The 24,562-nt window shown below is 42.9% G+C and overlaps 1 protein-coding gene across 1 annotated transcript; it reads left to right on the top strand.

Annotated features, from left to right (window-relative positions):
- Positions 1–436: 436 nt before the first annotated feature.
- LOC308515437 (transmembrane 4 L6 family member 4-like) lies at positions 437–21,611 on the top strand (the record flags this gene model as incomplete). The annotated part of the gene is made up of 5 exons (XM_081086025.1): positions 437–610; positions 1,367–1,456; positions 13,031–13,167; positions 20,313–20,487; positions 21,591–21,611. 5 exons carry the CDS (start codon positions 437–439, stop codon positions 21,609–21,611), a joined length of 597 nt encoding a protein of 198 aa, XP_080942151.1.
- Positions 21,612–24,562: the final 2,951 nt, after the last annotated feature.

Below are 24,562 nucleotides of genomic sequence, written 5' to 3'. Positions count from 1 at the left end.
TCACAATGCCAGTGAGCTCAGAAAGGTTCTGAGATGTCTTGCAATAAAGAAGTCTGCTTTATTTTGTTTAAGCCACCCTTACCTAAGCACATGTAATCACCTAATCCAATTTTGGCAGAACTTGTATCCTGATAGAACCACAGTCTGTGGAACACTTAGTCTCCATGGCAAAATAGTTACTCTGAATTGAGCATAAAACACCCAGGACTCTGGGTCAGGGAGAAGGTATAAATAGCCATCGGCATCGAGGTTCTGCTCCATTTGAGAAGTGGAAGCAACGCCAGGGCACAGTTCCCAGGCTGGCTGGCTTCTCAGCTCCAACATACGGATTGAACTGGGACATTGACTAGGACCCTCTGGCTCATAACTTTGAAGAGACCCCGTGAAGGAGGCAGTGAGGGACGTTTTTCTCGGTCCTGTGCCATCCTTCCCCAGCATGTGCACCGGAGGGTGTGCCAAGTGCCTGGGGGGCACTCTCATTCTTCTTTCCATGATTGCCTTCCTGGCTAATATCCTGTTGTTTTTCCCTGGAGGTAAAGAGATAGACAACATCAATCACCTTTCTGAAGAGGTCTGGTTTTTTGGAGGAATATTAGGAAGCGGGTTCTTGGTGAGTATTAAAATCCCCCTGAAGGAGATTTTCACCCCATTCTTCCAAAATTGGGCACTTTGTAACCAGGAAGATACTTAGTTGCTAACAAAAGCCTAAGCATTGCTCTATGAAAAGTCAGTGCCTTAATTGTTCCTTCTCCATTAGAGCCTGACAAGGACCTGTCTGCTGCATTACTAGGTCATTTAAACTTGGTCTGGTGGTTCTCATGGGCCAATTAAGCTCCAGGAACCAAACTGAACGTCACAGAATTTCTTAATTCAAACAAGAGATAATGCTATGGGGAGGAGGAGTAGGGGGTGGAAATACACTTTATAGCAAATTGATTGACTGAACCACGAAGAGAAATAGGTGTCAGAGGATTTTCTTCCACACATGCATGAAGGCTTTCTTATTCCTGTTTCCAGTAGAGACTGGGAGCTTCTGCTTTAGAGAGAGACCTTTATCATGACAATCCAGGACACCTGTTTTGTTTTTTTGTTTGTTTGTTTGTTTGTTTTTTCCTAACCCACCATCTAAATGGAGACTAGGGGTGTCAGATCTTGAAATCTTGGTCCATTGACACTACAGTTAAGCCAAATGGCATCAAAATACTCAATAACACTGGTCCACCCCACTAGCCACGCTCTGTCATTCCTGCCATAACCTTCAGCCACCAAATCCCACATCATGGGTGTGGCTCTTCACACAGCCAGGCAGGCGTGGGCCTTGCTTTCACATCTCAGACCCATTCTGAGGTGCTTCTCTTGCTGACAGATGCTCCTTCCTGCTAACTTGTTCTTGGACCTGAAGTACAATGACTGCTGTGGGTGCTGTGGCAACGAGAGGTGTGGGAAGAGATTTGCGGTGAGTTACCGGGGCGGGGGTAGGCACCATAATTATTCCCAGGTACACTGTCCCCTCCTGCTGGACATCTCAAGGGTGGAGAGGAGTAACCAGCCCCAAGCATGACTCTGGGGACAGCTGGTGCAGGGATAAAGATGTCATTCTTCCTGTGGATGGAAAGTAACTATAATGATAAATTTAAAATGCCATCTCCGATTTCACAAACAAGCAGAGATGTCAGGCCTGGAGGGCTGCAGTGGAGCCCTATAAAGAACGAGGCTGGGAAGGGAGAGGTGGGGAGTGGCCCTCTCCCCCAGCCATGAGAGGCCCTGAGACCCTAGACAAGTCATTTCCTTCTCTGGTCCACCTGTAAAAAAAGGATCAGACAAGATAACAAATGGTAACCTCCTCTCCCCTTTAGCCCCCTAAATTCCCCATGCACACCATTGCCAGTTCACTACCTCAGTGCCCAGCTTTTCCCACTTCTCCCTGCATTTTGACGCAGGACTTCTTCCTTCACGTAGCCATCCATATTTTCACAGACAGGTAGAGAGATTAGGCATCCCTGTTCCTCTCAGGGTGGGAAGAATTCTGGGATGTAAGGTCAGTCCCATTTCTACAGCTGGCCAAGTCACTGTCCTGCTCTCTGCCTCCCTTTGCTTACCTGTAATATGAGGAAGTTGGACTAGATCAGAATTTCCCAATTTAGGACAGGCTTTGCTGGTATTCAGATGTGCTATATTTTTCAATAGCATGGAAGGTTACTCCCTTTTCGATTCTCCTTCAATTCTTGAGTCTATCATGAAAAAGAAAATCTTATTTTGATGGAAAGAAGTTCTTACTATTCCTAACCCCTCATGATCTCCCTTTCTAACAAAAAAAACAAGCCCCCAGCTCCAGGGTTGCCAGCAACATTAACAAAGAATGATATTGTGTTCTGTTTGCTAAAGACCCTAGTTTTTATTCAGATGATTATATGAATAAATGAAAGAGAGTTGACTTGAAGAAAAGTATTAGGAGATCAATACATTGATGTGGCAAAGATGAAGGTAGAACTAGAATGAAGGCGGGATGAGGAGTAAGGCCATCTCCTGCTCCCATCTCCTGAGGTTCAGTTGTCCACCTAAGAGACTTGAAAGCCCAGTGATAAACTATACAAACTTACCTTAACTTCTTCAAAGGAAAGCTATCTGTTCTGAAATAAAATCATGTCATCAGCCCTAACCAGTTTGGCTCAGTGGATAGAGCGTTGCCCTGCGAACTGAAGGATCCCAGGTTTGATTCTGGTCAAGGGCATGTACCTTGGTTGCAGGCACATCCCCAGTATGGTGTGTGCAGGATGCAGCTGATCGATGTTTCTCTCTCATCAATGTTTCTATACCTCTCCCTTCCTCTCTGTAAAAAATATCAATAAAATATATTTTTTTAAAAATCATGTCATCATTCTTTCTTGCCACATTTGCTCATTTATTGAATCAAACAGTACTTATTGAGCACATATGAAGGACTGAGGCTGGTGCACAGCACATAGCACACAGATTTTCATGGGAGATGAAAGATCATTCAAAGAAAACGTTCTCAGCTTAACACCATCACCAGTCCCAAGTAAGCATCAATTATTATAATAACCTTTAAATCTCATTTACAAAGAGATGTAAAATAACCACAATTTATGTGATCTATATATATAAAAGCTTAATATGCTAATTGTCCCTCTGACCATTTGACCATTCGACCAGTTGCTATGACATGCACTGACCACCAGGGAGCAGATGCTCCCACTGGTAGGTTAGCTTGCTGCTGGGGTCCAGCTAAATGGGACTGGGTGAGATGGGATGGACATGCCCTGGAGCCCTCCTGCGGTCCCTCTGACGGTCCCTCCCTGACCCTGATCATGCACCAGTGGGGTCCCTTTGTCTGACCTGCATCCTCTCCCAATCCACAGGCCAGGCTGAGGGACCCCACTGGTGCACAAATCCGTCCACTGGGCCTTTAGTATAATTATATTACATGTGTTATATATAATGTGATATTTTTATATTAATAAGATAGGAAGAAATATATAACTCATTTTCCCCTTGAAATGTAATCTTGTTCAACGCGGAAGACTTTGGGGGGATTAAGTTGAAGATGAGAATTTTGGTGGCAAAAAAAGCAATTAAGGCTATTGATTAAAAAGAAAAGAAGACCTCCTACCAGTCTCAATGCACTTTCTTCTTGACCTCTCTAGTTGTAGTACTTCCACTCAGCCAGCTTTCCTGTAGTTCTGCATGATAGTTGTTCTGTATTTTACTTGTAATTTTGATGTGGTTGTAGGAAGCAGCAAGTACAGGCATTTACCTATGCCGTCATCTTGGTTCCTCTCAAAACAAAGGTTTTTTTTATCTTTTGTTTTTAGATTTATATACAACCTTAATGAGATGTAAAATAACATTTAAGTACATACAAAACTTGTTTTTAATTAGATTTAAGTGCAGTCCAAGAGGAATGCTGAGAAATCACGCTTTTACAAGTCCAGTTGAGTCAATAGGATCTGAAACATTTGCTCTGCTCAATTCCAGTTGTCCATCTGAGCTCCCTAAACTCCCTCGTCCCCATACCAGGTTGGGATCTGCCCTTGGTGTGAGTTGAGGATGACACCTTCAAATGACTGTCCAACTATCCACAAGGCCAATGCCCATCAAAGGAACAGCCAAGCCAGTCTGTAAACCAAGGCACCCAGCCACAGGTGCCCTGGACCAGAGACCACCACCTTCCAGGTGGCCAGAAGAAGCATTTCGTATTTTTGTTTTGTTTGTTTGTAATCGGCTGCCAACTTTTCAAAATAGAGTTCACTAAAGTATGTAGACACCTTACTTCTTTTTCAAAAAGTATGGTACTGCAGGGCCTGAATGTTGGCACAGTGGCCTACACTGGGCAAGGCTGAGCCCTTTGTTAGTAGCCTCACCTCACCCCTAGAAGCCATTGCATCATGCCCTGCTCTGGAACCAGGCTCCCTTTCGTTCTGAGAATCTGGACAAAGCAGTAACCATTCTATAAAGACAGGTATCCACAAACATTTGTCAGGCAAAGAGATTTGGGCTGGAAGCCAGGTCTCCTCAGACACACAAACTATTCTATATAATAAAAGGCCAGAGACCGTAACAGCGTCACAACCATAATGACCATTAGACCAGAGCCACCACAGCCCCTCGTGGGGCTGGCCTCGCCCACCAGTAAGCGGTTAGGGGTGGTCAGGTAGGCAGGCCAGTGGTTAGGCGCGGTCAGGTAAGCAGATGGCCCCATGCCAGGCTGTCCCTGCCTCCAAGCAAGTGGTTAGGGGCAATCAGGCAGGCAGGCAGAGTGGTGAGGGGTGATCAGGCAGGCAGACAGTAGTTAGGAGTGATCAGGTAGGCAGGCAAGTGGTTAGGGGCTATCAGGTAGGCAGACCAGCTGTTCGGGGAGATCAAGTAGGCAGACGGCCCCTCGCAGGGCTGGCCCTGCCCCCCAGTAAGCAGTCAGGGGTGATCAGGTAGGCAGGCAAGTGGTTAGGGGTCATCTGGCAGGCAGGCAGAGGTCGTTAGGAGCAATCAGACAGGCAGGCAGAGAGGTTACGGGCGATCAGGCATGCAGGCAGAGGGGTTTGGGGCAATCAGTCAGGCATGCAGAGTGATTAGGGGTGATCAGGCAGGCAGGGGAGCAGTTAGGGGCATCAGGCAGGCTGGCAGGTGAGTGGTTAGGAGCCAGTGGTCCCTGATTGCAGGAGGGATGTCCTGGATTGGAGAGGGTGCATGCCAGGCTGAGGGACCCCACCTCCCCGCGCCTGTGCACGAATTTTATGCACCGGGCCTCTAGTCTTCCTATAAATACGATCTTTTGTTGACCTTAAAAAAATAGACAGCCTGTTTCTCCAACAAAATGGGTTTATTTGGAAACAACAAAAAGTTGCAACTTGAGACATGCAGTTTAATGGTGAACCATGTGCAAGTCCCAAGAAACACAGGAGAGGACACTCTTTTCTGGAGAAAAGCAGTTGGAAGGGCTCTTGTAAACAGTTCTGACTGGTGGCTCCATGGTTCAAGTAGGGCTTGAAAGCTCCCCGCAGCCTCCTGACTTCCATTTAAAAGAAGTTTCTCTTTATTATTTTATACTTTATTTTCAATAATAGCAAATATAGATACTCTAAGATTCTTTTTGTTTGTTTGTTTTGTTTTTTTAATTAAATCTTTATTGTTCAGATTATTACATTTGTTCCTCTTTTTTCCCCCCATAACTCCCCTCCTCCCAGTTCCCGCCCCACCCTCCGCCCTCACTCCCCACCCACTGTCCTCATCCATAGGTGCACGATTTTTGTCCAGTCTCTTCCCGCATCTCCCACACCCCTTTCCCCCCCAAGAATGGTCAGTCCATTCCCTTTCTATGTCCCTGATTCTATTATAATCACCAGTTCATTCTGTTCATCGGATTATTTATTCACTTGATTCTTAGATTCACTTGTTGATAGATGCATATTTGTTGTTCATAATTTGTATCTTTACCTTTTTCTTCCTCTTCCTCTTCTTAAAGGATACCTTTCAGCATTTCATATAATCCTGGTTTGGTGGTGATGAACTCCTTTAGCTTTTCCTTATCTGTGAAGCTCTTTATCTGACCTTCAATTCTGAATGATAGCTTTGCTGGATAAAGTAATCTTGGTTGTAGGTTCTTGGTATTCATCACTTTGAATATTTCTTGCCACTCCCTTCTGGCCTGCAAAGTTTCTGTTGAGAAATCAGCTGACAGTCGTATGGGTATTCCCTTGTAGGTAACTGAGTTTCTTTCTCTTGCTGTTTTTAAGATTCTCTCTTTATCTTTTGCTCTTGGCATTTTAATTATGATGTGTCTTGGTGTGGTCCTCTTTGGATTCCTTTTGTTTGGGGTTCTCCGCGCTTCTTGGACCTGTAAGTCCATTTCTTTCACCAGGTGAGGGAAGTTTTCTGTCATTATTTCTTCAAATAGGTTTTCAATATCTTGCTCTCTCTCATCTTCTGGCACCCCTATAATTCTGATGTTGGTACGCCTGAAGCTGTCCCAGAGGCTCCTTACACTATCCTCGCATTTTTGGATTCTTTTTTCATTTTGCTTTTCCGGTTGGGTGTTTTTTGCTTCCTCGCATTTCAAATCATTGACTTGATTCTTGCGCTCCTCTGTTCTGCTGTCAGGAGTCTGTATAATATTCTTTATTTCAGTCAGTGTATGCTTAATTTCTAGTTGGTTCCCCAATATAACATCGAGGGTCTCATTAGTTTTCTTGTAGATCTCATTAAGTTTATCGGCGGCTTCTAAACAGTTCTTGAGAGACCTTAAAAGTGTGGTTCTGAACTCTAGATCTTCCATTGACAATTTTGTCCTATTTCTTTGTCTCCGCATTTTGTTATGCTTCCTTGGTGCACCCCCTAGTGGTCTTTGTTCGTGGTGTTATAGTTAAATCTTGATTGTTGTAGCTAATTCCAGGGAGGGTTTGACCTCCAGGCCAAGTGGCTATGAGAATCAGCTGTGTCAGCAGTGAGAGAACTTCTGTCCTCTAGGGAGGTGCTAATCTGGCGTTTGCCTGAGGCTATCCGGCAAATGCCTGTGTGCAGGGCTTGGGCGGGGCGGGTCCCACAGGATCAACAGGGTGGGCTGGAGAGAGCAGTTATGGCGGCTCTCAGTCCTGTCCCCAGGGGCTCTGCCTCTCTGAGTCCCAGCACCCGCTGCAAAGCTCGGAGAGAAAGCTGCACTCGCTCTGACTGAAACCAGACAGTTGCGCTTCTCCCGTTTGAGTCTGGGTCCCTAAAGACTCGCCTGTATCTGGAGCTCAGAGTCTGCGACTCCCTCCCGATTGAAAACGCCAACCGCGCCCTCCGCCGCCAGCCCGCTCTGCGCACTCCGCACCTCAGAATTTGACTTCAGCACTGCGCCTCCTCTGAGTGTCCGTATGCGTTTCTCTTTCCTCCTAGTTGTAGGACTTCCACTCAGCCAGCTTTCCAGTGGTTTTGGGTGATGTCCGTTCTGTCTTTTAGTTTCACTTTTGAAGTAGTTGTTCAAAGCAGCAAACTCCGGCGTTAACCTATGCCGCCATCTTGGTTCTCTTACTCTAAGATTCTTAATCAGTAGTTTAGTAACTCCTGATTAATAATTAAAACTCAAATAAAGTAAGCAAAAAGTTGTTTCCTTATATGCTGTTTTCATTCTGTGAGAGAACCAATGCCATCCACATGGCAACTTGAGAATAAGAGTATCTGGTGTTAGTGGCAGTGTGTCATGGTGTGCATGTATTTGAAGGAGTGGAAGTTACAGGACATTAGGCTGGGAGGGAGGAGACCCAGATTCATAATCTAGCTCAGCCCGTTTTAGACATGCAACACAAGAAAGTCCAAAGTTAAGAGCATGGGCTTTGGAAGCAGCGTCCAGGGACTCAGCCCCATCCTATCACTTCACTATTTGACTTAGAGCAATGATCTTAAATTCTAGTTGTCTCAGCTTTCTCTGGAAAGTTATACTACCCACATCACAGGTGTGTTAAGAGGACTAAATGAGATTATGCATCTAAGGCTCTGATGGAAAGAAGCTAGTTTTTTGTTTTGTTTTTCTTTTTTTTTTGTATTTTTCAATATATTTTATTGATTTTTACAGAGAGGAAGGTAGAGGGATAGAGAGTTAGAAAGATTGATGAGAGAGAAACATCAATCAGCTGCCTCCTGCACACCCCCTACTGGGTATGTGCCCGCAACCAAGGTACATGCCTTGACCGGAATCGAACCTGGGACCCTTCAGTCTGCAGGCCGACACTCTATCCACTGAGCCAAACCAGTTACAGCAGAAGCTAGTTTTATTAGTTAGAAAGTGAGGTGCTGCAGTAGATGATTATTGAGATCTTTTTTTACAAAAATATAATTATAAGAATATTTAACCATTTATATAGTGGCAATTCTGGCTTTGAAACACTTTTGACCACTTTTAAGATGTGAGAAACCCTCCCTTTAGAGAATCTGTTTTTCGTTGAGGCACCCACTCTGGCATGAAGGACAACACGTGAACAGGTATTTCCAGACCACGCAGAGCTGCTCTGAAAGGCGAGGCGCAGCATTAGTGTACACTGACCTCAGTGGAAGTTCTCAATGGCTGCACTGGGGCGATCTGGCCATTCCTAGAGGAACACTGTCTGGTCTAACTGAACAGCAGTTTGGATGGAACATGAAGGTGGCTCAGAGACAAAGAAGCTAGATAAGCTCTCTCCAAACTGGAGCAGCATTTCCCCAAATGTGTTCTTGCAAGAACTCACCAAAAAAAAAGTTATAAGTTCCATGAGATTAGAAAACTCTGCAAATTACCATATGTACCCCAATATAAGGCAATAATTAACATAAAAACAAATCTTAGGCCCTAACCGGTTTGGCTCAGTGGATAAAGCATCGGCCTGCTGACTCAAGGGTCCCAGGTTCGATTCCGGTTAAGGACATGTACCTTGGTTGCGGGCACATACCCAGTGGGGAGTGTGCAGGAGGCAGCTGATCAGTGTTTCTCTCTCATCTCATCAATGTTTCTAACTCTCTATCCCTCTCCCTTTCTCTTTCTGAAAAATCAATAAAAAATATATATTAAAAAAATCTTAGTTTCCCATAAGGACGTTTCAAAATAAGCTCTTAACTAAGATTAATATATAAACTTTCAGTGACATATGCCTATTTTAAATTACGTTATATAAAGTATAAAATAATTTTAATATATTGATTTTTGAAGTATGACTGTTACCTCCAGGCATCTAATTTTTACAACAGACCTTTAGGTAGGCTTTATGGTGCCCATTTTATAGATGAGAAAACTAAGGCTCTGAGGAAATACATTATGCAGAATCATCACAGAGAAAAGTAGCAAAGCTGAGATTTGAGCCTGAGTCTGCTGACTTTTAAAATCATGTGCTTTGCAGTACGCCTTCATGTCACCAAAGTAAAGCAATAGAGGTGATAATTTTCCAACTCTATTTTCAAAATTATTAATGTGTCTGCACTACTCTTTTATTACTGTTTTGAATAGAAATTGCATCTCGGGGCCTAATTTTTCTTTTGTCTATAAGAGACAGCTGAATGGGCTCCAAGATTCTTTAGGCCTTCCATCTACTTATATAAAAACCCTGGGTGTAACATCACATCCCAAAGCTCGACCAACCAGAAGGAAGGAAGTCAGACCTGCAAGGGTTGTCTTGGAAACGGCTGTGCCCTCCTCCAGCTGTTTCCCAGAGGGCGAGGTTTCAGGCAGGAACCCGCCCTAGGAGAGGAGCATGGAAGTACTGAGTCCTGGGTTGCCTTGCCAAGGGTTGCGCCCTCCCCGAGCTGTTTCCCGCAAGGCCTGAGGGAAGATCCCACCCTCAGAGTGCCAGGAGTGCCCAGCAGCAGTCAGTCCTGGGTTGCTGAGGCAGAGGCCACAGTGTGGTAGAACTCTGGGTCTGGCCCAACAGGGGGCGTGGCCAGCCTTCAAACCAGACCCTGACATTAGGGAGGAGGCAGCCCCATTCCTCACAGATTCTGCTGTTGGATAGATTATTGTCAGTGGCCTGCCAGCCAGGAACCCCATTCACCTGCACCCCAGACCCTGATGGGAGAGTGGAGGGAGCCCCATTCCTCACGGAATTGACAGGTGGCCAGCTTGCTGTCAGGGGCCTGCAAGCTAGGAATCCTATTCACCTGCATATTTGTATAAAGTTTTAATACATTATATTAAAGGTTGTGGTGGTACTGTTTTACCCACAGCATCTACAGGAATTACTGCAAATTTACTTCTCCGTGGAAGAACCTTTCATTCCCAATATAAATTACTGATTCCATTAAATTAAACTTCAATTTCTAGACTCAATATAAAGAGTGAAGTTGCTAAAACTATTAAAAAGGCCCAACTTCTCATTATTGATGAATGCACCATGGAATCGAGTCATGCTATAAATGTCATAGACAGATTACTAAGAGAAATTATGAGTCTGAATGTTGTACTGGGTGGGAAAGTTCTCCTTCTTGGAGGGGATTTTTGACAGTGTCTCAGTATCTCAGTATTATACCACATGCTATGTGATTAGCCATAGTACAAACGAGTTTAAAGTACTGCAACGTTTGGGGATGTTTCAGAAAGTTGTCTCTTACAACAAATATGAGATCAGAGGATTCTGCTTATAGTGGATGGTTAGTAAAACTTGGAGATGGCAAACTTGATAGCAGTTTTTATTTAGGAATGGATATTATTGAAATCCCCTGTGAAATGATTTGTAATGGATCAATTATTGAAGCTACCTTTGGAAATACTATATCTATAGATAATATTAAAAATATATCTAAATGTGCAATTCTTTGTTCAAAAATGAGCATGTTCAAAAATTAAATGAAGAAATTTTGGATATACTTGATGGAGATGTTCACACATATTTGAGTGATGATTCCATTGATTCCACAGATGATGCTGAAAAGGAAAATTTTCCCATCAAATTTCTTAATAGTATTACTCCTTCGGGAATGCCACGTCATAAATTAAAATTGAAAGTGGGTGCAATCATCATGATATTGAGAAATCTCAATAGTAAATGGTGTCTTTGTAATGGTACTAGATTTATTATCAAAAGATTATGACCTAACACTATTGAAGCTGAAGTATTAACAGGATCTGCAGAGGGAGAGGTTCTGATTCCAAGAATTAATTTGTTCCCATCTGACACTGGTCTCCCATTTAAATTGATTTGATGATGGTTTCCCGTGATGCCAGCATTTGTGATGACTATTAATAAATCACAAGGACAAACTCTAGACAGAGTAAGCATATTCCTACCTGAACCTGTTTTCACACATGGTCAGTTATATGTTGCTTTCTCTTGAGTTTGAAGAGCATGTGACTTTATAGTTAAAATTCTAAATACTTCATCACAAGGGAAATTAGTCAAGCACTCTGAAAGTGTTTTCACTCCTAATGTGGTGTGCAGGGAGATATTAGAATAAGTTTAATCACTTTATCAGTCATTGTTTGCATCACTGTTGTTTTTATATCATGTTTTTGTTGTTTTCATATCATGTTTTTGTCATTTTTATATCATGCCTCTGTTGTTGTTATATCCTTTTGTTACTGTTTATTTATTAATAAATTTATATATGATTTTCATATAAATTTTACTAATTTTCTTTCATCTCTCACACTTTTATTATAGAGAAAGGGCAAATAGGAATATTAAAATATCTCCGCTAATTAATTCCCTTTTAATGTGCACGAATTTTGTGCACCAGGCTACTGGTCCTATATAATAAAAGCCTAATATGCTACATGTCCAGTCATCTGTTTAACCAATCAAAGAGCAATCCTATCTAATAAAAGGGTAATATGCAAATTAACCATAATTCTGTCACAAAGATGGCAGTGCCCATAGCCACAAGATGGTGGCTCCCAGTCCTCTCAGCCCCACAGAGTCCCCCAGTCCTGGGGGGATGGCCGCTGAGAGCGGGCAGCATTAGTGGCCTGTTGGAATGCTTGCTTCGTTGCCACAGTGACGAGGCCAGCATTCCACCTTGGCCGTGGAGGGCCTCTGGGCAGCAGGCACAAAGCGGCCGGGGGATTGGGGGGACAAATGCTTGCGTCATCACCCTGGTGATGAGGCAAGCATTCTGCGCCTGGCTGCGGAGGGCCTCTAGCCAGTCCAGGCACAGAACGCTTGCGTTGTTGCAGGCCAGGCTGAGGGACCCCACCCCCCATGCATGAATTTCATGCACCAGGCTTTTAGTATGCTAATGATATGCTAAGGTTGCTCAACGCTTGCTATGATGTGCACTGACCACCAGGGGGCAGACAGTCAACTGGTTGATCAGTTACTATGACATGAACCGACCATCAGGGGGCAGATGCTACGACTGGTAGGTTAGCTTGCTGCTAGGGTCCAGTCGATCAGGACTGAGTGAGATGGGCCAGACACGCCCTGGAACCCTCCGGCAGTCCCTCCCTGGCCCCAATCATGCACTGGTGGAGTCTCTTGGCCTGGCCTGCACCCTCTTACAATCCGGAACCCCTCGGGGGATGTTGGAGAGCTGGTTTCAGCTGATCCCACAGTCCAGGCTGAGGGATCCCACTGGTGTATGAATTCATGCACTGGGCCTCTAGTATTACCAGGTATATAATTCTATTTTGATTTTATGATTAAGTTTTTTAAAAAGATGCTAGTAATCTATGTCATATAAAAACATTTGAAAGAACTAGAATGTTGGGCTTGTTGAACCCAAAGAAAAACTTTTAGAGAGTGGAAGGGGAGGAGATATGTTAAATGCAAAACATGTTTAAGATATAAAAGGTCTGCAGATATTTTAAAAGCTGCTACTACATGGAAGAGAGGTTGGACTTAATGATTTAGATCTCAAGGAGAATTTTTAGACTTCTGATTTTTCTCATAAGCAGAGCCTGTGTGCTAATGTCACCAAAATCATTATAGGAGACCCCAGAGGCCCCTTCTTTTGGAAAGACTGATATCTGCCTATAACGTCCCGTAGCTACCATGCTCAACAGCAGGCTGGTTAAATGTGTTGAGAACAACCTGTGGACCAACTTAAGAACCTGACTGTCTCTCTTATTCTCTTTCAGATGTTCTCCTCCATAATATTTGCTGGGATTGGATTCTTGGGTGCTGGGTACTCATTTGTCATCTCACTCATCTCAGTCAGGCATGGTCCTAAATGTCTCATGGATAATAACGAGTGGGGCTACCCCTTCCATGACGGGTAAGGTACACCCTTCAATGCCCATTCGTCACCACAAGGGAAACAGTCAGATAAATGGCCAAAGGGAGACACTGCGCATGTCCTGTCGTCTTTTTCTTTTAATTGAATTTATTAGGGTGACATTGGTTAATAAAATCATATAGGTTTCAGGTGTACAATTCTATAATACATCATCTTTATATTGTATTGTGGGCTCAACACCCCAAGTCAAGTCTCCTTCCATCACCATATACACTTTTCTACCCCCATACTCCCCTTTTCCTCTGGTAATCACCATACTGTTGTTTGTGTCTATGAGGTATTATTTGTTATTTCTTACACCCAGCCCCACAACCATCCTCCTCTCTGACAGCTGTCAGTCTTTTTTCTATCTATGAGCCCGTTTCTATTTTGTTTGTTTATCTAGTATTTTATAAATTAGATTCCACATATGAGTGAAATCATATGGTACTTGTCTTTCTCTGATTGGCTTATTTCACTTAACATAATGCGCTGCAAGTCCATCCACGCTGTTGCAAAGAGTAAGAGTTCCTTCTTTTCTTATGGCCGAGTAAGTATTCCATTATGTAAATGTACCACAGCTTTTTTTATCCACTCATCTACTGATGGTCATTTGGGTTGTTTCCAGATCTTGGCTATTGTAAATAACACTGCTATGAATATGGGGGTGCATATATTCTTTACAATTAGTGTTTTGGGCTCTTGAGATATATTTCCAGAAAAGGCATTTCCATTTTAAATTATTTGAGGAAACTTCATACTGTTTTCCACAGTGGCTGCACCAGCCTGCATTCCCACACAGTTCACAAAGGTTCCCTCTTCCTCATATCCTCACCAGCACTTGTTTGTTAATTTATTGATAATAGCCATTCTGACAGGTGTGAAATGATAGCTCATTGTGATTTTAATTTGCATTTCTGTGAGGATTAGTGATGTTGAGCATCTTCTCCTGTCATCTTAATTTGCAAGTCTCAGGCATGTTGGTCTGTGAGGCAGTACTGGAGGGTGGACTTAAGTTGCACAAGATCTCACCTCTAACTGCTGCTTTGACAGAGACCAGGAGAGATCACGAAAGAGGGCACCAAAGCTGGCCTGAGGGAAGGAGATTTGTGGTGTCTCCACTGACATTCAAAATTTATTAGCAGACACATGAGACAACTAACACAGGGGACATGGTCTCTGTCCTTGTGAGTGTACAATCGGAATAGAAGACAGACAAATGGCCAGACTATGACACAGAATGCTGGGAAGCACAGAAGGGGACCAAAGCCAGGCAGAGTGGCCAGCAAAGCAGTGGGGCTCCCCTGCCCTTCCTTCAGCTGCAAGAAGTGAGTTGCATGAAATCCGTGATGCTCCATTCCGATGTTGATGGATTACTGCTGCTCCATGGGAATGCCCTTCCCAAGAGCAGGATGCTGTAAAACTCCAGCTCAGTAAACTGGCTGTACACTGCCTCAGCTCCCCTTGCTTCACAGAGTGTGGAAACATGATTAGCCCCCAGGTCCAAGGAATATGAGGTTGGAGAGTTGGGCACAGCAATCATTGCTGGCATCTCTTAGAGTCTCAGAACCTGGGAGTTTGGGGGATGGGAGAAGGGCCTGGACCAGCATCTGAGGTGGTTTGTGAGTGGGACTGAGAGGACTGCTCCAGGCACCAAACTCAATCCTTGTTTCCAAGTTCCCCGGTGAGCTGATCTCACCACCAGGAGGTGCTAAAGGCACAGTTACCTATAGCAAAACTTTTAAAAAAGGACTTTTCCACTCTCTAGAAGAATCTAAAAATCTCAACAGGCCAATAACTATGGAAGAAATTGAAGCAGTCATCAAAAAGCTTCCATCAAACAAAAGCCCAGGACCAGACGGCTTCACAGGGGAGTTTTACCAAACATTCAAGGAAGAACTAAAACCTATCCTCCTCAGACTACTACAAAAAATTCAAGAGGAAGGAACACTTCCAAGCTCATTCTATGAAGCCAGCATCACCCTAATACCAAAACCAGGTAAAGACAACACAATGAAAGAGAACTACAGGCCAATATCCCTCATGAACATAGATGCCAAAATCCTCAACAAAATCTTAGCAAATCGGATCCAGCAGTACATCAGAAAGATCATACACCATGACCAAGTAGGATTTATCCCAGGGATGCAAGGATGGTACAATATCCGCAAATCAATAAACGTGATACATCACATAAACAAACTGAAAGAAAAAAACCACATGGTCATATCAATTGATGCAGAAAAAGCATTTGACAAAATTCAACACCCATTTTTGATAAAAACTCTCAGCAAGGTGGGAGTAGAAGGATCATACCTCAACATAATAAAAGCCATATATGACAGGCCCACAGCCAACATCATACTCAATGGGCAAAAACTAACACCATTTCCCCTAAGAACAGGAACAAGACAGGGATGCCCCCTCTCACCACTCCTGTTCAACATAGTACTGGAAGTGTTAGCCATTGCAATTCGGCAAGAAGAAGAAATAAAAGGCATCCAAATTGGAAAAGAGGAAGTAAAACTGTCCTTATTTGCAGACGACATGATATTATACATACAAAACCCCAGAGACTCCATCCAAAAGCTACTAGACTTAATACATGAATTTGGCAATGTAGCAGGATACAAAATTAACCCCAAGAAATCGGAGGCATTTCTATACACCAGTAGTGAACTTTCAGAAAGCGAGATTATAAAAGCAATCCCGTTTACCATTGCACCAAAAAAATTAAGCTACCTAGGAATCAACTTAACTAAAGAGGTAAAAGACCTCTACTCAGAAAACTACAGGACGTTGAAAAGAGATATAGAGGAAGACATAAACAGATGGAAGAACATACCGTGTTCCTGGATTGGTAGAATCAACATCATTAAAATGTCCATACTACCCAAAGCAATCTATAAATTCAACGCACTTCCCATTAAAATACCAACGGCATACTTCAGAGATCTAGAACGAACTCTCCAAAAATTCATCTGGAATAAAAAAAGACCCCGAATAGCTGCAGCAATCCTGAAAAAGAACAAAGTAGGTGGGATCTCAATACCAGATATCAAGTTGTATTACAAAGCCACTGTTCTCAAAACTGCCTGGTACTGGCACAAGAATAGGCATATAGATCAATGGAATAGAATAGAGAGCCCAGAAATCGGCCTGAACCAATATGCTCAATTAATATTTGACAAAGGAGGCAAGAACATACAATGGAGCCAAGATAGTCTCTTCAATAAATGGTGTTGGGAAAATTGGACAGATATATGCAAGAAAATGAAACTAGACCACCAACTTACACCATACACAAAAATAAACTCAAAATGGATAAAGGACTTAAATGTACGACAGGAAACCATAAAAATTCTAGAAGAATCCAAAGGCAACAAAATCTCAGACATATGCCGAAGCAATTTCTTCACTGACACAGCTCCTAGGGCACTTGAAACTAAAGAGAAAATAAACAAATGGGACTTCATCAAAATAAAAAGCTTCTGCACAGCAAAAGAAACCATCAACAAAACAACAAGAAAACCCACTGTGTGGGAAAACATATTTGCCAATGTCATATCTGATAAGGGCCTAATCTCCAAAATTTATAGGGAACTCATACAACTCAACAAAAGGAAGATAAACAATCCAATCAAAAAGTGGGCAAAGGACCTAAATAGACACCTTTCAAAAGAGGACATTCAGAAAGCCAAGAGACATATGAAAACATGCTCAAAGTCACTAATCATCCGAGAGATGCAAATCAAAACAACAATGAGGTATCATCTCACACCTGTCAGACTGGCTATCATCAACAAATCAACAAACGACAAGTGCTGGAGAGGATGTGGAGAAAAAGGATCACTTGTGCACTGCTGGTGGGAATGCAGACTGGTGCAGCCACTATGGAAGACAGTATGGAGTTTCCTTAAAAAACTGAAAATGGAACTCCCATTTGACCCTGTGATCCCACTTCTAGGAATATATCCCAAGAAACCAGAAACACCAGTCAGAAAGGATATATGCACCCCTATGTTCATAGCAGCACAATTCACCATAGCTAAGATCTGGAAACAGCCTAAGTGCCCATCAGTAGATGAATGGATTAGAAAACTGTGGTACATCTACACGATGGAATACTATGCTGCTGTAAAAAGGAAGGAACTCTTACCATTTGCAACGTCATGGATGGAACTGGAGAGCATTATGCTAAGTGAAATAAGCCAGTCAATGAAGGAAAAATACCACATGATCTCACTCATTCATGGATAATAGAGACCATTATAAACTTTTGAACAATAATAGATACAGAGGCAGAGCAGCCTCAAACAGATTGTCAAACTGCAGCAGGAAGGCCGGGGATGGTTGGGGGTCAGGAGGTAGGGGGGTAAGAGATCAACTAAAGGACTTGTATGCATGCATATAAGCATAACCAATGGACATAAGACACTGGGGGATAGGGGAGGCTAGGGGACTGTCTAGGGCGGGGTGATAAAATGGACACATATGTAATACCCGTTGTAATACTTTAAGCAATAAAAAAAAAAATAAAAAAAATAAAAAAAAAAAATAAAAAAAAAAAAATAAAAAAGGACTTTTCCACTCTCTAAAGCAGTGGTTCTCAACCTTCTGGCCCTTTAAATACAGTTCCTCATGTTGTCACCCAACCATAAAATTATTTTCGTTGCTACTTCATAACTGTAATGTTGCTACTGTTGTGAATCCTTATGTAAATATCTGATATGCAGGATGGTCTTAGGCGGCCCCTGTGAAAGGGTCCTTCGACCGCCAAAGGGCTCGCGACCCACAGGTTGAGAAACGCTGACTAAAGTGAGTTCATGAGAGCTGGGTATGGGACCATCACCTCACAAGCAGGGTGTGAGTGTGCCCACTGCACACACCTTCAGAAGAGGGAAGAACTCAGGACTGCCAATCACTTTATCTCAGGGTCTTCTCCTTACCAAACGTGCCTGGAAAATATTGTCTCCCTGTAACTTCCTATCATCATCAAGTTTAAAAACTGTAAAGAGGGATAGGACTACATGGAAAGATGCAGAACAGAAAGACGTGTGTTTAAAAAATAATAAGTACTGAAAAGAGGTCTTACACAACAATACGTACGGTGTATTATCTCAGTGACTTCTCACAACTGAGAGGTTGGTTTTAGCCTCTTTTATAGATGAAGAAACTGGTACTGCTGCTGGGAAAGGGATAAGTAACTTGTGTGAGGAATACACACTAGTAAGAGGAATGCTTGTATTCAAACCCAAGTCCATTGAAATCCAAAATACCAGACTCTTTCCTTTAGACCAGACAGCTCAGATTAAGTGAAATAATAACACTAGCATTTATTGAGACGTAACATATGCCAGACACTGTCCTAAGCACTCTACTAGAATCAAGTCTAGTATTAAGTCATTTAATCACAATAATTCTGTGATTTCATAGATAATGTTGTTCCCATTTTACAGATAAGTCACACAGCTAGTGAGCAGCTAGAACTTGTGCTCTTATGGAAAGGTCCATCGACGCTATGAACAATGTTTTATTTTTAAAGCAAGAGCAAATGCCCTTTCCTTTGTCCTTTCGACTGCTAAATGCCAAAATATCTTCCGTCCGTCCGTCATTGCAAACGTTATTCAAGTTTTTACACAGAATGTATTAAATAAGTGTGTACTGATTACTAAAAGATTCATCATGTCAAAAAGGTCTAAAAACAATAAGGTGGGTGTTGACTTAGTAGCCACATGCAGATGGAGTTTCCCATTGAGGCCTTGGGAGGATAGAGGCGGCATAGAGGAAGACGGGGAGACCAATCTGTGGCTCTGAGAATGTGAGAGGAAGGATAATGACCCAAAGGACTGACTGTTTTCCTGTGGTTGGCGTTGAAGACAGCGTGCTTCACTTTCCTCCTTCATGGCACGATGTGCGTTGTCACACAGTGGACTCCTAATATACAGTTTGTAAATGTATTGCACTTCTCCTATTTCCAAGATTTTATAAGGTCCATATTAAGGCAGCAGATTACTTAGTGCTTCTAGTTAATTAAATCTTTTTGCAAGTGGAATTCCCACATGTTGACAAAAATATACTTGAGTCAAATTTACAATTTGCTTAGAATTAGGCCTTTAAAAAAGACAAGCTCTCGCCTTTAACTATGTGACACGATTATGCTTTACATGACTTCAGATGGCCACTAAATGTGGCAGAATTTGTCAAATGTCCAAGTGGTCCCAAATCACAGTAGGTGGAACCAAGCCCAGGTGGTGAGATTCTTTTCCTGGAGTGTCTTCATTTTCCTGGCTCCCCAGTAGATACTGAATTTACCCATCCTCTCAGTCAGCTCACAAAAGTCACTCTGTCAGCTCTGACTGGTTTGGCTCAGTGGATAGGGCGTCGGCCTGTGGACTGAAGGATCCCAGGTTCGATTCCAGTCAAGGGCATGTACCTTGGTTTCGGGCACATCCCCAGTACAGGGTGTGCAGGAGGCAGTTGATTGATGTTCCTCTCTCATCGATGTTTCTAACTCTCTATCCCTCTCCCTTCATCTTTATAAAAAATCAATAAAATATATATTTTTAAAAAGGTCACTCCCGCCGAAACCGGTTTGGCTCAGTGGATAGAGCATCGGCCTGCGGACTGAGGGGTCCCGGGTTCGATTCCGGTCAAGGGCATGTACCTGGGTTGCGGGCATATCCCCAGTGGGAGATGTGCAGGAGGCAGCTGATCGATGTTTTTCTCTCATCGATGTTTCTAACTCTCTATCTCTCTCCCTTCCTCTCTGTAAAAAATCAATAAAATATATTTTTTAAAAAAAAAGTCACTCTGTCACTTAGCTCTGTGACTTATGGGAACTCACTTAATCTCTCTGTGCATCAATGTCTTTATTTGTGAAATAGAATAAAAGAAGCATAAGGCTTCTATAAGAAATAAAATAGTTAAAACATAAAATATTTGGAACAGAGTCTAACACATAGTATACAGTCTATAGAAATGTTAGGTATTGTTAAAAATATGGGTATTACGTGATGTATTTCTTATTGAGATTATGTTTTGGATAAAAAGTATTTCAAATGAAAAATTATTATTGTGACTTTCTAGTCTAGGTATTGCCTACATTTTACAGCTGTTTCCTTTCTTTCCCATGCCCCTGACAGGGATTACCTCAATGACAAAGCCTTATGGAGCAAGTGCAGGGAGCCCAAAAACGTGGTGTCCTGGAATCTGACCCTCTTCTCCATCCTGCTCATCATAGCAGTGTTCCAGATGCTTCTCTGCATAATCCAGGTGGTTAACGGCCTCCTGGGGACCCTGTGTGGAGACTGCTGTGGGGTAAGTTGAGGTCTTTGTCCTTACTCCTCAGAATGGGAAGCCAAGGCTGGCCTCCAGCAGTAGTGGAATGACAGAGTGGAGAGGGTCGCAGCTACAGAAAGCCACAGCCAGGCTGGACAGTATGGCAGCCCCCTCTGTCAACCCAGGGAACAGTGACATTGTGTTGCTGGAACCCAGAAACTCTGTCCTCTCTGCATGTTAACATCCAGGCACAAGTTGACCCAAATTTTTAGCTCACATCCAGTTGACCGTAGTCCTGGAGGCAAAGGATTGGATATGCATAGAGAAATGTGCAGTGATGTCATGTGAAAGTCCCCGGGAAGTGGGCATTTGTCGCTGTAGCGCATCACAGCCTGGCCTGAAAGGTTCTCCCCATTTCCTAACTAGAGCTACAGAGTGGGTTAAAGTTGCCACATAATATATGGTATAGGCTCCAGGGAAAGAACAAAACACACCAATGCAAAACCTGTATTTTTATAATCCAGATGAGAGACATAGTTATGTAGGAGAAAGCACTGAGAGTTGAGTATAGGTAACCAGTAAGTGGCAAGAGTAATCTGTAGAACAGGGGTAATGGGGAGGGGGAAGGGGAAAGGGAAAGCAAGCAAAAGGACAGTAACAACAACAACAACAACAATATATAATTAACTTTTTCTGTCTTATAGGGATATAGAAGAGTTTAAACCACCGTGATGACCTTTATTACTCAATGGCATGTTGAAAGACACATTAAACTTAACCTTCTCTCTTTGGGGTTGTCAGTTTCCCTGCTTTCACACTGTCCAAGCTTAGGGTGGACACAGTTATTCCTTCTCCTTTCCAACCAGCTTAGCTAGCCTTAGAGCTTTATGTTTCAAATAGAAACAGGTTGCCCACCTAAGTTACATTTATAAACCTTTCAAATTGACTTCCTTTTGGAATTGATGAGCAGATTAAAAATAAATTTACAGAATTTTTCTACAGAAGTGAAAAATGTATAAAATCACATGTACCACACACTGTTTCTTTGTATATGTGGTGTTTACATTTTTGGAAGTTTAAGATAATTCAAAGGAAGGAAGCACATTAAAAATGAGAAACTAAGAGCAATTTTTATTTTCCAGGTTTATGGAGGGAAAGAGTGACTGATGTATCATAAATAATGTTATTTGGTTTCTTTTGGCTTACTTAAAACTAGTCTTTTGTGCCTGTCATTATTAGTACGCATTTCTTTATGAATGTTAAATTAAAATCCTAATTCAGTGGTAATATAATAAGGATGGTGAAGGTGGGGCAGAAGGTTGAATGAATTATACCTCTTCTCACCTTTCTACAAATGCTTCCTTTGATCAAACAAAAAAATATGTTTTAAATGTTATTTTTGGTAATAACTTGTCAGCCAATAGCCCAGGGTTAATATAATAGATATTATTAATTCTGTGTGTTATATTATGACACTAAGACTTTAGTTTTATGGGTCAGGCACTAATATACAGTTAACTCCATTGTGTTGATTTAAGTTCAAACCTCAACTGCATCATATACCAGCTTGGAATCCTGTGAAAGTTACTTTCTAAGTCTCAGTTTCCCCATCTGTAAAAGGACGGTTAAGAAATGTCGAAGTCCCAAGGATGAAACCGGGAGGCCTGTGCGATTGTCCACATGGCTCGTGCACAGTGAGGACCTCAGAGGGAGTTACAAGCCAGCAAGTCTCACCTCTGCACCTGCCAAGCTCATAGGCACACTGACAATGAGGCTTCTTATAGCCGTTAACAAAGCAGTTACCAATCACCCCTGAGTGTTGGCCACTGGGGGAATCACCACTGAAGACTCGAGGAGTTACACGTCTTTTGATTTTGCCCTCACTGTAATGAGATCTCTGAGATCAGAGGTCAAATCTGGCACTCAACAGGAAGAAGGAGGAAAGGCAGGAAGTTACGCATTACGGTCTCCTTGAGGGACCTATAAATACAGAGAGAGAGAGAGAGAGAGAGAGAGAGAGAGAGAGAGAGAGAGAGAGAGAGAGAGAGAGTGTTTCAAATGAGTTAAGACCTCTTGTTCTCAAATGTGGCCGATCATCACAATCACCGAAGAAATGTTCTAAAATTATGATTCCTGAGCCCCAGCATAGACCTACTGCATCTGAAATCTCAGGCATGAGGCATGGATATCTATCTTTTGTGCTACTTACTTTTTAAAGCTGCTGAGTTTTAAAAACTAAAAACTAGCCACTGTGAGCAACCATTGACTAGACCACAGACTGGCAGGCACCAAGGATGAAAAGGAGTCAGACCCCACTGGGAGCTCACACTCTACAGATCACTGTTAACCCAATGTAGTATATACCGAATCCTAAAGGGTCACACCGGTAACTATGTGCCAGAAGTTCAGAGACAGCAGAGCATTGGGACTGACTCATCAACCTAAGTTCTTTGTTGAGGAAATAAGAATGTGGATGAGACATCACTTCCTTATTTAGGGCTTTTCATTAAAACACATTTTAGAAATGAAGGTTTGTATTCATCATCAAATCCAGTTTCATTATTTTATAATTAAAGAAGTGGCACACAACTTTGATAAATGTTTACACAAAAGCCATTTTCCAAATGCAATTACTATAAAATTGGGAAAAATAGCTTGCCCTGGATAAGAGGACTTGGAAGGAAGAGACAGGAAACAAAGGGTAAGGTTGAATGGGCCCTTCCTTTGCAGATCCTCCCATACACACACACACACACACACACACACACACACACACACACACACCAAGGTTGGTAATAAAATTGTTCAGAAATTTTCCTTATGTGAGTTCCTAACTTGGTATTGCTTTCTTGAGTACGTGATTTGTGTCTCTACAATTTGGAGTACAAAAGCACAAAGGAAAGAACAGTATCTACTCTGAGGCTACACCCCAGTGCCTAACAGGAACCTAGCACATAGTAGGCAATCCATAGATGCGTTGTGTCAGTGGAGGTGCCCAGAGCCCACGCCATTTCTCCTACACCCTCAGGCTGAGTAAGGTAGTGCTCCTGGCCCTGAAATAAACTGTAAGAAGATTTCCATACTGAGCCAAGAAAAAAAAGTAGGAAGTGGGCATCTGAACTACAAATTGAACAAGGGGCTGACGTGAGCTCATGGCTCCATGACAGGCCCATGAGTATAGAAGTTTAAACTATGTTTCCTACAACTGCATGTGGTTCCCGACTCTGAGCACATGGCACTGGGCGTTAACCTGGGCCGTTTGTGGAACTCTCCCTCTGCCTCAGTCCTACTGAGTCTATGAGCACAAGGCCAAAGGCCCACCTGGTAGGTGTCTGCCCAGGAATGAGGACAGATCTGCTCTTACAGCTCAAGGAAGACACTAGGACTCTGGAGATCTCCAGTGGGGGACCAAAACCCCCAAACAAACCTGAACACCAATGGTTAGGTGAACCATCCCAACCAAATGGGATCATCCCAATTATGACACCATACTTCTTTAATGGACTACTAGTAGCTTCAAGGCTGTGAACATTGTGGAGGATCAGCTGTGCAGGGGCCCACCCCATGGAGCAGGATTTATTTTAGTGGGGCTCTTGTGCCTGCTGAGTCTGTCCCTTGAGTTTGTTGCTTGGGGTGGTACTTTGATAAGGCCTGAAGCTGTCCACTGGGTGCACTGACTCTAGGTCCTTTCAGTAGGTGCTGGCCAAGGTCAGCTGCTGCCTATTTTCTTCTTGAGCTACAAAGTGATCTGTAGATAGCTATGACTGGTGCTGGGTTTGGAGGTGCCCAGGAGAGGCTAAGCCATGAACCAAGGCCAACTGCTTCTAGTGCCAGGGACATGCCGAGGCTAGATACTACTTTTTTAAGAAACGTTAAGAAAGTCTGAAGCATGAGTCAAGACAGCCCATTTGTATGGAAACAGCATGGTTGGGCCCACAAGCCGGGTGGGATGGGGTCTCAGGGTATCAACAGGGTGGGGCTAACAGTGAGCCAGGTTGATGGAAACTCAGATACAGCACCTGCCTGCTAACTCTGCTATCACTTCTGTCAGAGAGAAAGCTGCCTCTACAGCTCTAGCCCCAATGCCAGAAAAATCAGTTCCTCTCTGTATGTC

The sequence above is a fragment of the Myotis nattereri genome (genome assembly GCF_964212035.1).
Source record: "Myotis nattereri genome assembly, chromosome: 3".
Lineage (NCBI taxonomy): Eukaryota > Metazoa > Chordata > Mammalia > Chiroptera > Vespertilionidae > Myotis > Myotis nattereri.
Note: the sequence above shows the minus strand (reverse complement) of the source record. Positions and strands in the feature narration are given on the sequence as shown.